We start from the raw sequence: 16,858 nt of genomic DNA, 5'->3' as shown, positions 1-16,858 counted from the left end.
AGAAGAGGCTGAATTTTAATAGCTAAGTCAGGGACTCCCTTGCTCCCCTATAGCATACTGCACTATCTGTGACCCACTCAGCCCTATCAATCATATTTAACAGGATCAGGAAGAAAACAAAAACTCATTTTATACTGTGTCAAATTAGCAAAAAATCAAATTATCATTAATAGAGCCTAGTTACCCAGCAAAATTCTCCTGGATTGCTATACATTATGAGAAGGTTCAAGACAACATGGTGGTTTCTAGCCTCACCAAAGTCTAAAATTCCAGTGGGCAAAATTACAGACAGGGTCAACTCCAACACAAGAATAGAAAGGTTGAGATTTTAGTGGAGAAAGAGATAGGGCTCTGGCTTATAAGCACAAACCTAAAAGCATCACTCTTATAGCTCTGGTCCTAAAACTACTTACCAATGATGTAGGAGAGTATTAAGTTCCAACCAGTGATGAAAGCCCAGAGCTCACCCACAGTAACATAACTGTAGAGGTAAGCAGAACCAGTCTTTGGAACCCTAGCACCAAACTCTCCATAACACAGTCCTGCCAACACAGAGGCCAATGCAGCAATGAGGAAAGAGATAACGATGGAAGGGCCAGCATTCTTCCGGGCTACTGCTCCGGCCAATACATAGACCCCTGCTCCAAGTGTGCTGCCAACACCAAGAGCTACCAAATCAAAAGTATTCAAACAGCGGGACAGTCGACTCTGTTCTCGGCTGCAATCCACAACTTTTCGCCGCAGCAACTGTTGTCCAAAATTGAGGAATACTTTGCACCCCATGGTACTGTTCAAATCTGGTCAAAAGAGAAAAGGATATCATTACCGTTGATGTTTTGTCTACATAATGTTTTTACCTCTACTGCTAACAATGAGAATCAGCATATGATACAATGGTCTGAGAGCCAGTCTCATAATCTGGAAGACCTTTATTCAAATCCCACCTAAACATCCTGACTGTATGATTTAGGCCAAATCATATAATTTATAAGTTCTCAGCACCCCAAGGCAACTCTCCAGTTCTATACTATGGCCTTTAAGATCTCTTCTAACTTTGAATCTATCGGCCTATGATAAGTTGCAGAGTACATGACAATCCACATTGGTAAAGTTTCTGATAAAAGCTCTCTATACTACACTACACTATATTCTAGATCAAGTAGGAGACCTGGCCTCAAGATTTCTCTTCCTGAATTCAAATATGGCCTCAGATGCTCACTAGGTGGGTGATCTTGGGCAAGTCACTTAATCCTGTTTGTCTCAGTTTCCTCATATATAAAGAACAATGACAATTTATCAGAACGCATTTCTCAATAATTAGCATGTTTCCACCCCATCATACCCACCCCATCCCAGTGATTCTGAATGCCACTGTTCAATCACTGCTAAATCGAAAGGGGGTGTGTTTGTAGATAATATAAACTAACTACACAGAAAAAAAAGGATCTTTCAAAGATATTAGAAGGAAAAGTATTCTTTGAAAAGCCAGCTGTGACCACACAAATGTAGTCATTTTTTTAATAGGTACACAGTATCCCATTCAATTCAGGAACAGTCCTTAAAAGTATATATCAGAAAACTAGACTTAGACATAAGAACTCTAGGGTAGGAAGTTGATCAATCTATATACTAGTCCTGCCTGCCTTTTACCATCTTGAGCAAGTCAAAATTTTGGACAAGGTAGGTATTTTCCCTTCTCTGAGACTCAGTTTCCTGGCTACCAGACAGGGCTTCCACTAGAGATCAACTGAGATGTAAAAGTACCTTTTAAATATGATACAGACACAAGACTTGATTATTATATCATTATCCTAGGGGTAAGCAGATAAATTAACCTTTAGTCTACATATTATTATTATTTTTACCACACTTGCACCTTTGGAAGGGTAAGTATAAATAATAGAAGTAGGTTGAACTTGCAGAAGAACTGGCTAGATTTGAAGCCTAACTGATTTGATTTCACTTTACCTCAATTCCCCCACCTATTAAATGGTATCTGTGCTGTCTGCCTCACAAAAATGTGTTAAGTAAAATGTTTTGTGAAATATAAAGTGCTCAAATAATTACAATGACATCTTGGCCACAAAGAAGATATAAGAAAATATGCCCTCTCCCTTCTTTGAAGAGACAGGTGCAAGATGCTGTATATACTTTAGACTTGCTGACAGATTGTCCACTTTAGTTAAACTGCTTGTCTTTTTCCTTCTTTGTAATAGTGAATGTTGGACTAGGGGAAGGGGGAGATATATAAGGAAAGGTAGGTGATATTCAAAATAAAAGATAATCAAAACATTTTTTCAACATTCAAAGCACCATGTCAATTAAGTTATTATGTGCAGATTTCATCTCTAACCTATCAATCTCTGTTCATCTGAACTGTATTTAAGGGGCAGCTAGATGGTACAGTAGTACTAGCCTTAGTCAGGAGGAGGACCTGAATTCAAATCCAGTCTCAGACTTATTAATTGTGTGACCCTGGACAAGTCACTTAACCCCAATTGCCTCAAAAATAAAAAAAATAGAAAATGAACTGTATGTAAGCAGAGAGAGAGAGAGAGAGAGAGAGAGAGAGAGAGAGAGAGAGAGAGAGAGAGAGAGCTCACACTCCAAAGGAATTGAATTCCAAAACAATAAACATGATGAAAGTACTTCCCTGAGTTCACAATGACCTAATTGTTCTACTTTCTATGTCAGGTGTATGAGAAGACTTCCTCCTCTTGAGCTTTTAGATAGAAAGCTGCCGCAATATTTTAAAAGCCTTATCTAAATAATTGTTACCCTTTCTTTGCTGGAACAAATTTGTACAACAGTAGACTTTCTTACTTCTTCCAACTTCAAGCTCAGTTTTTTTAAAAAAATAATTAATAGAAGATATCAGGGCTTAGAAGAAAGAGAACACACTTTTGAGTAGAGGAACTGGGTTCAAATTCCAGATCAACCACTTAATATTTAGAGCTGTGAACAAATCACTTCAGCCCAAGTCCAAATGAGAAGGTCAAATTCAATGACCTCTAAAGTCCAATATATCTCTAAGCCTATAATCTTATATGAAGTACAAACCTACCCCTTACCCTGAATCTAGAAAACAGTTCTGATCATGGGATAATGTAACAATGCAACTCTATTCTCAACTCCTTCCTTGGTTTTCTTCCCAGAAAAACCTCTAAAATTGCCTCCTTCTCTAAAATTAAAGAGTTAATGCAGGCTTGTCTAAAGAGAACATTCTAAAACTACAGTCTCCATAAACTTCTAAATCAGAGTTGACCTAAATGCCACTGCAAAGCTGGAAAAGGAATAAAAGAAAAAAATGAAGTGACCTTATGCTCAGAATTTCAAAGACAAAGCCTATCTCATTTGTTCAATTTTAAAGGCTAACCTTAGAAAGGTGGTGATGAACATAGGGTTGAAATGATGAAAAAGCACCCCACCTTTTAATAACATCAAATAATACACATTTTTCATTGGCAAGTTTTATCTTCTCTTTCTTCACTATCATAAAAAGGATGCCACCCTTAATGACTTGTCAAAGAGAAAAGATGTTACTAGTTTATGATTTTTTTTGAACCATGTAGAAAACAATGCTTTCCTTTCTCAAGTTGGTTTTAGTGAGACAAAGCTACTGAGTAATTGGACTTAAGGAATATGCCAGATAGTTGACTGGCCTGCTTTCACCCCCCTTACCAGGCAGATGCTGATGACAATCAAGCTTTTCTTAGATTGAATTTGTGATCACTCCAGCACAATCCAGAATGATTTTCAGAGTATCTGCAAATGATATTGAAATCATCCCTTCTTTTAGCACTTTTAGCACTAGCTATCATACTATGAGTTAACTATTTCTCCTCCAACAAGAATGTAATTCCTTCCCTTAGACTTATCTCCTGTCATGAACTTCTTTGTATATTCTTGTTCAGTTTTTTTCAGTAATGTCTGACTCTTCATGACCACATTTGGATTTGAATTTGGATTTTTTTTTTGGCAGATACTGGAGCAGATTGCCATTTCCTTCTCCAGCTCATTTTGCAGTGAGGAAACTGAGGCAAAGTACTTGCCCAGGGTCAAACAGTTATTAAGTGTCTACAGTCAAATTTGAACTCAGTCTTCCTGACTACAGGTTCATTGTTCCATCCACTATACTATAGCTGTCCTTTACATGTTCTACAAATATTTAAGAAGCAAAATAAAACATACATCAATACAATTGGCATAAAAGCAAATGCTATGGAAAAAGGTACATAGGCAAATAACATGTCTATAAGAACAAGATCCATTCCAAAATGGGTAAGTGGTCAAAGGATATGAAAGGATAAGAAAACTTCAAGGAAAAATTGCAAAATATGAAAGACTGCTAGAATTTCCTAATTTAAAAAAATACAAAACAAAATAGTGAGCTTTACTCTCATACCCAACAAACTGAAAAGGCTGGAAATAAGTCAATGTAAGAAATATTGTAGAAACACTGTTGGTAGCACTGTGAATTGGTCCCCAGTCTTCTGGAAAGCAACTTGGAATGATTTGGAATTTGGATTTATTCAAAGAAAGTGACCCTATCACATCCAAAGAATTCTACTGCTAGCCATATTCCCTGAAGAGATCAAAGACAGAAGGTCTCACATTTATCAAAATATAACAAAAATATGAAAATAAAGTGAGGACTCCTCCATCAGAAAACAACTAATTAAACTGATATAAAATAAACTGAAAACTGTTACTGTAAGAAATTATGAAGATGAAGAAACCAGGAGCATGAGAAAGTGACACAGTGAAACAGTTAGTTTGAAGAAAATAATGTATACAATGACTATAACAATGTGATTTAAGGGACAAAGAAATGAAACAATGCTTTGTAATTATTGTGGGTGATCTGGAGGTCAAAGAAGATATAAGAAAATGCATCTACCTCCTTTCTTTCCAGAGGTAGGAGACTATGGGTCTGGAACACTGTATGTATTGTTTCCAGGCTCCTTCCTTCCTTCCTTCCCTTTCCTTTCAAAGTGTCATTATGTCAAAGACCCTGCACTGGCCTCTCAGGCTGCACAGATGATGGTTCACCAACTGCTCTAGATGAAGCTATGGGAAAGGACTGATCAATTACAATTCTAGGGGGACTCAAATAATTCAACAAAGTATCTTTTTCCTTAGCAAACTGAAGACCAAGTTGGAATGTAAGAGACGTTTCAAGAGCCTTGGGTAACAATGGCAAAACTTTCCCCTAAGAAAGATCCTGCTTTGATTAGCTATAAATATATGTATTTCTATTTATATGCTTTCACATATTGACATATATGTCCCCTTTGGCAAGCCACCTCATAGTACTCTAAGGCTAAATATAAGTTTCAGAGCAGGTGTCAAGCTACATGGATAGAGGGTGTTTCCTCATTAGGAATTCTCTATGCCAAAGAAATCAAAAGTTCCAGTCCAAAGAAATACACACACACACACACACACACACACACACACACATGTAATGATTCAACAGAGGTAACAATTTATAATTTGTTGCTATTAATTAATGGTGATAATTGAAATAGTCCTAAAGATTAGGAGACCAAGCACCAGTTCTTCTCTGTTTAGTAGCGTAGACCTATGAGGAGGCAGAATAATCATTGGGGTTATTTCCACAAAGAAAGTTGTTTTGTTCTTTTCTAATCCCCTTATTCAAATATTTTTGTCATTTGCCTCTTGCTAAAAACAGACGAAAGATTTTAATTAGTTGAAGATTCTGATAGTTCTGAGCTCACCCCATTAATAAAATCTGGGATCAACACATCAAGACATGAGATGAGCTTCAATTAGACATGGTTTTGCTTGTCCTGACATCACAAAAGCCTTTTAAATTTGCCAGCCTTTCTATTGGGTCTAGCTCCCATAACGTAGACCCTATTCACAAAAATGAGAAAGCCCCTGCTTCACCGGCCCCAATACCTAAATAAAGAAATCCTGAACACATTTCTCCATTTATGTTTTAACTGTGATTGAGTCATTTAAGTCATGTCCCCATTTTGGCATCTTCTTGGTAAAGATACATTTCATCTTCTGCTCATTTTACAGAGGAAGAACTGAGGAATATTTAAGTGTCTTACCTAAGATCACATAGCTAGCAAGTGTTTGAGGCTGGCTTTGAACTCATGAAAAAAAATAAAATTTCCTGATCTCAAGCCCAGTGTTCTTTCCACTGCACCAGCTAGTTGTCTGCAGACTCCACTCCACCCCCATTTATATTAGCTTGTATTCAGTAACAGAAATGTGATAAAACTACAGAAACAAAATAAAAAAAAACCTCTAGAATTGGAATTGTTTCTTGGGTTCAAATCCTGACTCCATCAAAAATTGCTTGTACAAGTCACTCCAATGTCTCTGGGCATATGCTGGTTCCTTATTTTTTAAAATGAGAATGTTGGGACTCTCAAGTTTCTTTCAAGCTCTCATTTATAGAGCTCCACTGGTACTATAATCCTATAAACTAAAGTGTCTTGAAGGACTCTTCCAGGTCTTGATCTATGGATCCAAGATCTCTCCTCAACAGCTGAGAGATCCTCATATAGTACAGAAATACTTGCATGATAGAAAGAAAAGTCTGTTCTATTTGTTGTTTAACCCAACAGGTCATTAACTTTTCAACATGTTTAACTTTTAAGACATACTACCAAGGAAATTCACACCACCATATTTTAACAAGTTCCTAAACTGCCTTGATTCAGAATTCTAGAGTACAAATCAATAAAAGTAATCAACAAACACCAATGGAAAGATCAAAAATGAAGTGTATGATTTCCTTACAAATACAATTTAATCAGATAGAACATCTAAACAGGGAGATTACCCTAAAAAAAATGCTTTTTTACAAGTTAAGCTCTCTATTGAATATGAAGGTTTCATCTGGAATGCATTGCTAATAGCCCTTCTCAGTTTTCACAGAATCTCAAAATTGAAACATCTCAGAAGTCAACTGTTCCAAAACTTATCTGAAAAAGAATCTACTCTCTAATAGCTAGTACATGTTGAAGACTTCAAGCATTGGGCAACAACCTTCTTCCTAGTGTGTGAGATAAAACTCCACTTAAAAAATAAAAGAGACTCCTCTGAGCAAAAACATTCACTAGTGAATGTTTTTTGTGCTCTTGATAACTTTTTTTTTAGAATTATCTCTTCAAGGAGGAAGCCTTCTGGAACTATAAGCATGTGAGGAGGAGGTAGCAGCCTAACATGCTCCTTAATTCTCAGCTACTAGATTTCCAAGACTGCGAAGAGTGGACTTTCCAGTGAAATCATTTTCTTTCCAAATGAGATAGTATTGCATTTTACTATTGCAGAGCCCCTTTTATGTTTGTGTATCTTACTAATTCATGCATTCAATAAACATTAAGCTCCAAAAAACAAAAAATAACTTCAATACCTATCAAAATGAACAGCTATATGTAAAGAGATAATCATTCAAAATTCATGTGAATTTTTTTCATTAATATTCACTAACAGTTGATATTAATTCACTTTAATTCACTGAGGAGCTCCCAATTAAAAGTATACAACATGTTTCCTAAAATCCCTGACTCTACCTGCCTCTCAGAAAATTCTTGAAAATTTTAAAGAATCTGTAAATTCACAAGCAAAAGTGAGAAAAATATATTTCAAAAATCAAGAGCAACTTAGAATTGCTGGAACATAAGAAAAAGGCTAAGGGGACATTCTTCCAAGGCAGGGCAGTCCCAACAGCTGCAACTCTAATTCCCTTAAATGTTTTTTCCATGTTCCTCATTTGGTTTCACTATAAGTTTCTAGCATTCTATTAATTAGATTAATTTGAATTAAAACCATAAATTTTTGTAAGTACCTCCAAGAAAGCTAAATTCCTTGTTAATCAAATAGTGGAAATGTGTTTAATTAGATTGCTTTCCTCCTAAAACCTACTATGATGTTTTACTAAGGAAATGAAAATTTTGTTTGGAGGAGTAATATATGGTCTGGAGTTGAAGAATTATTGGTAATTTTTTAAATGTTGAACATTTGAGAGTTAAGAGAAGACTGGAGACTTAAGGAGAAAATTAAGATCACACAAGAACACTGGGAACTTGGAAATGGGTTGGGAGTAACCCCCCCCAAAAAACCCTAAAATTTAGTCTTTTGGCCTAAAAGAGCATAAACTCTAGAACCCAAAATTCAGTCTGCTTTGAGTCTATTTTGCATTATAGAATAATACTTGATATTTAAAAATTGTTTATTAGGTTGCAAAAACTTATTTGCTATTTCATTTAGGCCGATAACTACCTTTCTATATAATATGGCCCCCCAGTGGAAAAAGTGTCACATATTCCAAACAAATGGGTTACAGTCTTAAAACACCATTCATCCTCATACTGAGAACTACTCCCATTTTTTAAAAAAATTGATACTCTATGTGTGAGATACTTTGCTACATTTGGGGAGGGGGGATGAGTAAGGCAGGTAGGCACAAATAAAATTTTAAGGTATATTCTTTGTTCTTACAATACACTCTTTGCTTTTACAATCTGGTTGGGGAGATAAGGAACATACATATAAAAATAGATACAAGCATATGAGTAGTAGAGGCAATAAAGAGGGCTCATTTCCTGCTGGGGTGATAGGTCTTGGGGGAAAATGGAGTAGAGCTAGGGGGTGACTGGAGATGAGAGAGAAGAGAATAACTAGTGTGTGGAATAAATAACTAGTGTGTGCTTTTATCCCCCCATCCTAAAGTCCATAACCTTCCATAAATTCAACAAGGTATTTCTGAATCCAAAATGCCAGGGGGTCTGCTTTTGAATACCCCTCACAAAAGGCAAACACACAAAATATCTACAACATCATCCCCTGCTCTTTTCAGGTGACCAATCCATCTTCTTTAGAGATGACACATTTCTTTAATAGCATCCTGTATTCTGTGTTATCCAAATTCCTTGTTTATCTTGCCTTGCTGCCTTCTCAAACTTAACCATATTCCTCTTGATTGCCTTTTTGGGTGATTCTCCTCTTAAATTCTTGGGTGACATAAGCATTCCATGATTCCAAAACTGTGCATCACCATTAAAAGAAAATACGATGGACCTTTGTTTCAAGGAGAATCTTAGAATCAGGGAGTAGATTTCTTTAAATTCTGAATTGTTGGGGTGTGAGGGGGGGCACAGCAGAGAGGTAAAATCTATGCCCTATGAGTAGAAGCTCAATGGACTTTATTTTGAGCAAAAATTTTTTTTCATTCAACAGACTGCTTAAGAAAATACAAGACATGCTTTCCTATGATTTTTTTTTCAGTCTATATTATTCTATCAATTAGCCCTGAGATATATGTAACATACACCCAGAGTTACCAAGGAAATTATCTATGTGGCTTATGTCATGCAGATTAGATTCAAAAATACTACTCATAAATAAGCCTGAAACTTTATCCTCATAAGCAGGAAATAACCATATTTTAGGGCAGATTCTCCCTTATTTTTAGAATCACCTTTTGGGTATCCCCCCAAATCAGAAAATTTGTCTAAAAGTTAAACATTAAATTTGATTCCACTGACCTTCTTAGCTTAAACTTGAAAATGATTTAGTCACTCAATGGAATACATTTTAACAAACAGAACCACTCTTCATCTGTCTTTTTTTTTTTTATCAGAGCTTTATTATGTGAAACAGAAAGAGCACTGGTTGTGGATGGAGCATTAATTTATATAGAGTGCTTTAAAGTGAATAAATAATTTTCAAATCATTTGGGAGGTAAGTACTATTTCTAACTCCATTTTATAGATAAGAAAATGGAGACAGAGGTTAAGTGATTTGCTCTGTGTCATATGGCTAATAAGCATCTAGTCAGTATTTGAACTCAGGTCTTCTTGACTCCAAGTCCATCTGTGTATCTTGCTGATTAGGTCTCTTCTAGATCTAGGATAGAATTCTTATTAATCTAAGATTATGAGAATGTGATAAATTTTTCAAAGCATCTGTATAATCAATATAATAATATTATTACCTTTTTAAGGGGCAGCTAGGTGGTACAATGGATAGAGCACTGGTCTTGAAGTCAGGAGGACCTCAGTTTTAATTCAGCCTCAGATACTTGACACTAGCTGTATATAACCCTGGGCAAGTCACTTAACCCTGACTGCCCCACAACCAGGGCCATCTCAGGTGTCCTGATTCATATCTGGTCACTGGACCCAGATGGCTCTGGAGGAGAAAGTGAGACTGGTGACATCCCTCAAACATCAACATCATTATCTACCTTATAGGGTATCAGTGAAGAAAACTATTGTTAACTCTAAATAAAGAACTATAAATTTGAAATAATATAATAACAGCTATGACTTAGTTCTCTAATAGATTGTTTCATGAATAGAAAAATCTTTCTGTTTCTAGTGTCATTTGTACTATTTTCTTCTAGAAAATATATTATGCAGAAGAGCAAGATTGTATTTGTCTAAATTCCTGAAACTGTCCTGAGGAACTGGAAAAAGCATGGTCAGTTAAATCATTATCTGATTATTCAATGGTTGATCACAGGAAAGAATAGATCAACATCTTTTATGTATAATAAGACAAGAATTCCAAAGGTATAAAAAGGCAACTGTACAAATTTCTGAGCAAAATTTAATGTAACATCGAATGGAGTTGGGTGGCAGCAAAATGAGAGGTTTAGTTTTAATGAGAGGCAATGTTTTAAAAGTCCTTTCGGGAGACTTGAGCAGATCTTACATGTTTGTTTCAAAAAAAGTACCAACACAAAAACATTACAAGATTTAGAGAAGAGGGGGTAGCTAGGTGGCGCAGTGGATAGAGCACCGGCCCTGGAGTCAGGAGTCCCTGAGTTCAAATCCTGTCTCAGACACTTAATGATTACCTAGCTCTGTGGCCTTGGGCAAGTCACTTAACCCCATTGCCTTTGGGAGGGGGGGCGGAAATTTAGATTAGAGAATTAGCTGCCATTATAAGGCAATGAGACCTAAAGGCTTTAAAGGTGGTCATCTTTAGCTTAGCAAAGTTTTGCTGGAGTATACTATAAGGCTAAAATTAGAACCAAAAACTAGCTTCAGATTTCAATTATCTACATTCTCTATATTCCTTTTATCCTCTAAATATAAAATCAAGTACACTGTCTAATACTCTATTATGTTTTGTTTGCTTTTAATAGCACAGGCAAAAAGAGAAGATGGAACAACATGCAGGCCAAGTTTAAAAGTCTGAATCAAGATGGATGTGATTATTCCAGATGTTTTAATAATAGTTGAATTTGGGCAATGAGCAATCAGTCTGACAAAAGGCTCAACACTGGATCTCTGAATTTTTGAATCTCTGGGACAGTATGACTATAAAGGCAATGTAAAAGTAAGCCTGTATACTATGTAACTTAGTTGCTTTAAAGTGTCTAATTGACTTACTTTTAACAGCAAGCAGCTGGGTGGTAGGGTGGATCAGTCATGCCAGTAAATAGGTTTCATTCGTTTCATTTATCAGATGGAAATACTTTAGGAATTGAAATAATTGGAATTCCAAGAGTCAGACCTGAATTCAAATTAGACCTCAGGTACTTACTACATGTATGAGCCTACAGCATTTCTTCAATTATAGAAAGGAAGAACAATAGCAATGTCCAGCATTGTTGTGGAGGTCAAATTGTATAACATTTGTAAAGTATTTGGCAAACCTTAAAGAGCTACATAAATGACAATGGGTTAGTTAATAATAAAATACTTGAAATTCTAAAGGAGTAAGAAAGAGATCACAATGCATTCCCAATAAATTAATTAGCCCCCTGCTTTTCCTTAATCCACAAATCTTTCATGTGATTTATTCTAATTGCTTAGATCTCCCAATTTACTCTATTAAGTGCAGAGTAATGAAAACCAGGGAAGTTAATTTGTTTTTTCCCAGAACCATAATGAATGGCATTCCCAAACATCTCTCCCAGGTTTCCACAAGCACTTTGATGATGGTTAAGAAAATGAATCCTAGCACTGCAATTTTCTGCCATTATAATGTGATAAATATATTGCATATCTTGAGACTAAGAAAATATAAAAGCCAAGTCTAAATTATCCAAAAAATTAGCATTAGTTCTCAGAAGTACTATTTTCTCTAAATTCTTCCTAAATCAAGAAATCAAATTTAATTCAATTGAATGATAATAGTTATGGTAGCCTGCTTGTGTCTTTTTTAGACATAGAGCTCATAGGCAACTTAATCAGGTAAATTCTCCATACAGAAGAAAAATATGAATGATAGGAACAGCTAGGTGGTGCAGTGGATAGAGTACTGGCCCTGGAGTCAGGAGGACCTGAGTTCAAATCTGGTCCCAAACACACAATAATTACCTAGCTGTGTGACCTTGGGCAAGTCACTTAATCCCACCGCCTTGTAAAAACTAAAAAAAATCTAAATGATATTTCTAGACATACCTATCTTCTTCTAAGAACCCAGAGTTCAATGTTCTTTGGTAGAAATGAGATTTTGAAATTTCTGTAGCAATTATTGGATATCCTAAAGCATTCTCATATTCCAAAGAAAAGGTAAATGAAATACAATTACGAGCATGAGTGAGCTTCACAAGCAGGTCAGATACTGTTGAATAAAACATCACCTATACCTAACGCAGAAAGGATCTGGGTGTTAAAAGAACTTGGAACCTCATGGGTTATTTTCATTTTATCTATTGCTAAATCCATGTTCTAATCATGTTCTTTCACTTCCAGATTCAAAAAACTTTGACTTTTAATCTAAGTTATAGTACTAGTTTGGCCACTTTCCTTAGTCCCAGTAAAAATAATACATTAAATTAAGAATGAGGGTACTTTCTCCCTTGGATGCTGATACAAGACAAGTTCAATGGGAAGAACAATGGACTTGTAATAAGGTCCTAGGTTTGAATCTTTTACCACCTGAGGGTCTTCAAGTCACTTTTCTAAAGGAAGCCTTAGCTACAAAATAAGCAGATGAGCTCTAGGATCAATTCCAACTCTAAACCTATCATAAAGGACAAATACATTGAGGCTTGCTATGCTATCAAATTCTGAAACTGTGGCATCACTAGCATCACATAGAAAAGTGGAAGATAAATGACTAGCCAAAAAAACTTTTCAGAATGCAAATGCAGCTCTAGTAGAATGTAGGGTTCTTGAAGGAAAACACTTTATTATCTATTTCCCCAGGTCTAGCACAAAGAGATATATGTTCATATAAAGATCTATACATAGAGGCAGCTAGGTGGCACGGTGAATAGAGCACAGGCCCTGGAGTCGGGAGGACCTGAGTTCAAATTTGACCTCAGACACTTAATATTAATTAATACCTAGCTGTGTGGTCTTGGGCAAGTCACTTAACCCTACTGCCTTGCAAAAATAAAAAAAAATACATAGATCTATAGACACAGTATAAATAATAACAAATATGATTACTATAATACATAGTACATTTATTATATGCTATTATATGTTATAGAACATTTGTTAAATGTACATACATGTGTCTCTGTGTATATATCTACATGTGTTTGTGTAGAGAAAGAGTGAGAGAGACAGAAAAAAGAGAGAGATAGTACATAGAACTACCTCAACTTTTTGATTATGGAGAACTTATGAAGCAGAAGGATCATAGCAAGTGGGTGAAGATAGTACTATAGTTCTAAGGGAAGTACAAAGTAAATCATTGCCTAAAGCTGGATGTAATAAAGCATTCTCAAACTCACAATCTTATGAAAGGTATAAGAGTAAGAAACAAAATATTTCAATAACATATAGGAATGAAAATATATCAAGCACCCAAAATAAGCAGTATAGACAAAAAATGTAGATGTATTTCAGAAAACAGAGATGTACTTCCTCAGAGTCATAGGAGAAGAAATTTGCTAGAATGGAAAAAGTATTTCAAGCCTTTCAATAAATGTAAATGGAGAATGACCATAGGAGCTTAGAGAATGCTATGGGTATGGTGTATTCACAAGACTTGAGGTGACCAAAAAAGGTTGGTATAAATAAGTACTAGAATATGGAATTGAAAAGATTCTTTGAGATCAATTCATCTGAAAAGAGTTTGGGCAGATAACACAAGTCTTCAAGATCCCACTCGTTTTCTCTCAAAGGTATTATGTGTTTCTCTCAAAGATATTATTTTTGATTAATGCATTGAATCAAAGTAAATGAGGGCCACAAACCTTTCATAAAGATCCCTGTAGGTCACCTATATGACTTAGAAAATTACATATCAATATTATCTGGGGGGCAGCTAGGTGACACAGTGGATAGAACACCAGCCCTGGAGTCAGGAAGACCTGAGTTCAAATCCAACTCCAGATACTTAGTTGTGTGACCTTGGGCAAGTCACTTAACTCCACTTGCAAACACCAAAAAAAAAAAAAATTATCTAGGTCCCATTGTAGTTTTAGGGAAGAGCAGCTAAACAACTTGCAGAATATCAATATGATAGAATATCCTCTTATACTTAGAAAAATACATTTTAAGCTGGCTGGGGGCTATGTTGCTGACCATACTGCCATACTGGCTTCTGATTTGATACCTTTGTTTAAACTATGTTACATTTCTTAATCTTTAACCAGTAGAGTAGCACTTTCTAAAGTCAAAATATATCATCCTATACTGTGTGTATCATGGGATCAGAAATATTACTCAGTCAATTAACCATATGTTTAGAAGAAAATTTAAAAATATAAATTCCCAAATACAAAAGGACTCTCTAGAGTTTGATGGCAGCTGTCTTGTATTTATTTCTGGCTTTTTTATTATAATTCAGGCTTCTGAGCTCTCTTCTCCAGAAACTTATCCTCCTCATTTTTACTTATTTTTTAAATCACAATTTATCTACAAAAGATCCCCAGTATAAAATGGTTCAAACTTGTATCCTATCAAAATAACTTCATTTATAAATAAAAACTGGGCAGCTAGGTGGTGCAGTGGATAGAGCACTGGCCTTGGAGTCAGGAGTACCCAAGCTGAAATCTGGCCTCAGACACTTAATAATTACCTAGCTATGTGGCCCTGGGAAAGCCACTTAGCCCATTGCCTTGAAAATCTAAAATAAAATAAAATAAATAAAAATTTAAAAAGCACCTTTATTATTACCCCCAAAATTAATCATTAAATATTTATTTAGGAAATTAGGGAATAAGCACCTAAACATAACATCTGGCACATAGTAAACACTTAATAAATGCTTATTGTTTGACTAATTGATTATCTGATTCTCAGGAAACATCTGCATTGTTGTACATCATTTTGGAAATTTACCATTTTATTCCACATGGAAACCTATCCTCATTACTTCTAATAGAAACACAATAAAGAATACAGGTAAAGTTACAAGTTTAAGAGCTTCTTCACAATTTCTCTCTCAGTTTATTCATTCAACATCAAGTAAATATTTAATGTCTGCAGAGCATTTATGAGTCAAAATTTAGCTAAGGCCTAATTCCAACTTTAGCAACCCTCTAGCAATTCTTTAAAAAGGATAGAATTGTAAGCCTCTTCTACTTAAGAGAATACTGGATATAGAAGGCTAAGAGAAAAGGTAAAAGACCTATGATCACCATGAAATGAGTATTTAATATGTTTTACTCAGTTCCTTGGGTCACAACAAAGGTATTGAAAGTATTATGTGAGGCAAGTCAAATAAACTCTTTGCAAATCCAATTTCATCCTCCTCTATAAAACAGTAAAAATGTTTGAAATAACAAATAAATGATTGCATTTAATGTGTAATTATAAATTTATCTTCATCATTATTAATGTGCTAATCTGGAAATTTTCAGGTACAGCTTGAACATTTAATTATTAATTAATTTTGGCTCCTGAGAATGAAAGCTTTTGATTTTACCTAAGGGCCTCCTTCCTGACTTCCTATGTTCTGAATGAGGTTGAAAAAGAATGCTAGACACAGAAAGTTGCTTTCTTCCTCAATCCAAGCCTACAAAGCTATATTATTTATTTTACTAAATTTTGTATACATTGAGTGGAAATATGTTTGTTTTCCATGTACCATTTTGTCTTTAGAAACAATTGATTAAAGAATAATTTCAAGGTCTGTTTTTTTTCTCTTACCCCCTAGCCTTATTTCCTGCCTTTTAACTTACATTTCTGCCTACTTTTCTTTTATTCTTCTCTCTTGGCCTTGATGCATAAAATGTCCCTGCAAAAAAAAAAAAAAAAAACTTACAAAGCAAAGGTCAAATTGTAATGTAATCTATAAAGATGGCAGGTGGCCTAATGGCCAATGTCATCATAGCTACTAAAATCTCTCCAAATAGACTACTTGTTAGTTTCTTGATGACAGCCACTAACTAGCAAAATACTCTCAAAATTGTAAAACCCTTTAACAACACAAACCCAGGATAACCATTTAGCTCACTACCCAGACAGAAGAGGCCAAGACAGATATTCATTCAATAAACAGTTGCGACTACAAGGCATTGTGCATAAATAAGACACAATCTTTTCTGCTAAGAAACTGATAATGCATAGGTTAACTTGGAAGGCCATGAAGCCAAGGCTTCCCCACCTGATTGTTCTTAGGAGGAAAGTGGGTGCCTACCAATTAGGGAAGAGCAGCTGAACAACTTGCAGCATATGAATATGATACAATATCACCTTATACTTAGAAAAGAGGAAAAAAATCAGAGAAACTTGGACTTCTATGAAGACACAGAGCAAAACAAGCAAAACCAGAAAAGCAACTTACACCATTTCAAATGAATGTAAACATCATTGAAGGTCACCATTGATCAAAGTAGTGACCAAATGAAGCATATATTTTCAGAAATTTGTTTTGCTTAATTGAATTTATTATAGGGGAAGTTTTTTTTTTGATAGGGGAGGAGTATTAGAGGTAATTATTGGAATATAATGGT

General features: G+C 35.3%; 1 protein-coding gene across 8 annotated transcripts in view; it reads right to left on the bottom strand.

The window, feature by feature from the left end:
• SLC7A1 (solute carrier family 7 member 1) overlaps positions 1 to 16,858 on the bottom strand; it is a 68,187-nt gene that overhangs the window by 28,602 nt on the left and 22,727 nt on the right. For 4 of the 8 annotated variants that reach the window (XM_074216130.1, XM_074216129.1, XM_074216132.1 and 1 more), the window contains 2 exons: positions 16,085 to 16,140; positions 414 to 797 (listed from right to left, as the gene is read on the bottom strand). In XM_074216130.1, the coding sequence (XP_074072231.1) occupies positions 414 to 783 (370 nt within the window). In that variant the 5' untranslated portion in view covers positions 784 to 797; positions 16,085 to 16,140. The remainder of the gene's footprint in view (positions 1 to 413; positions 798 to 16,084; positions 16,141 to 16,858) is intronic. The other 4 variants (XM_074216135.1, XM_074216133.1, XM_074216128.1 and 1 more) reach the window with 1 other exon arrangement.

The sequence above is a fragment of the Macrotis lagotis genome, chromosome 1, assembly GCF_037893015.1.
Source record: "Macrotis lagotis isolate mMagLag1 chromosome 1, bilby.v1.9.chrom.fasta, whole genome shotgun sequence".
Classification (NCBI taxonomy): Eukaryota; Metazoa; Chordata; class Mammalia; order Peramelemorphia; family Peramelidae; genus Macrotis; species Macrotis lagotis.
The sequence above is the reverse complement of the archived record's forward strand: the minus strand, read 5'-3'. Positions and strand labels throughout refer to the sequence as shown.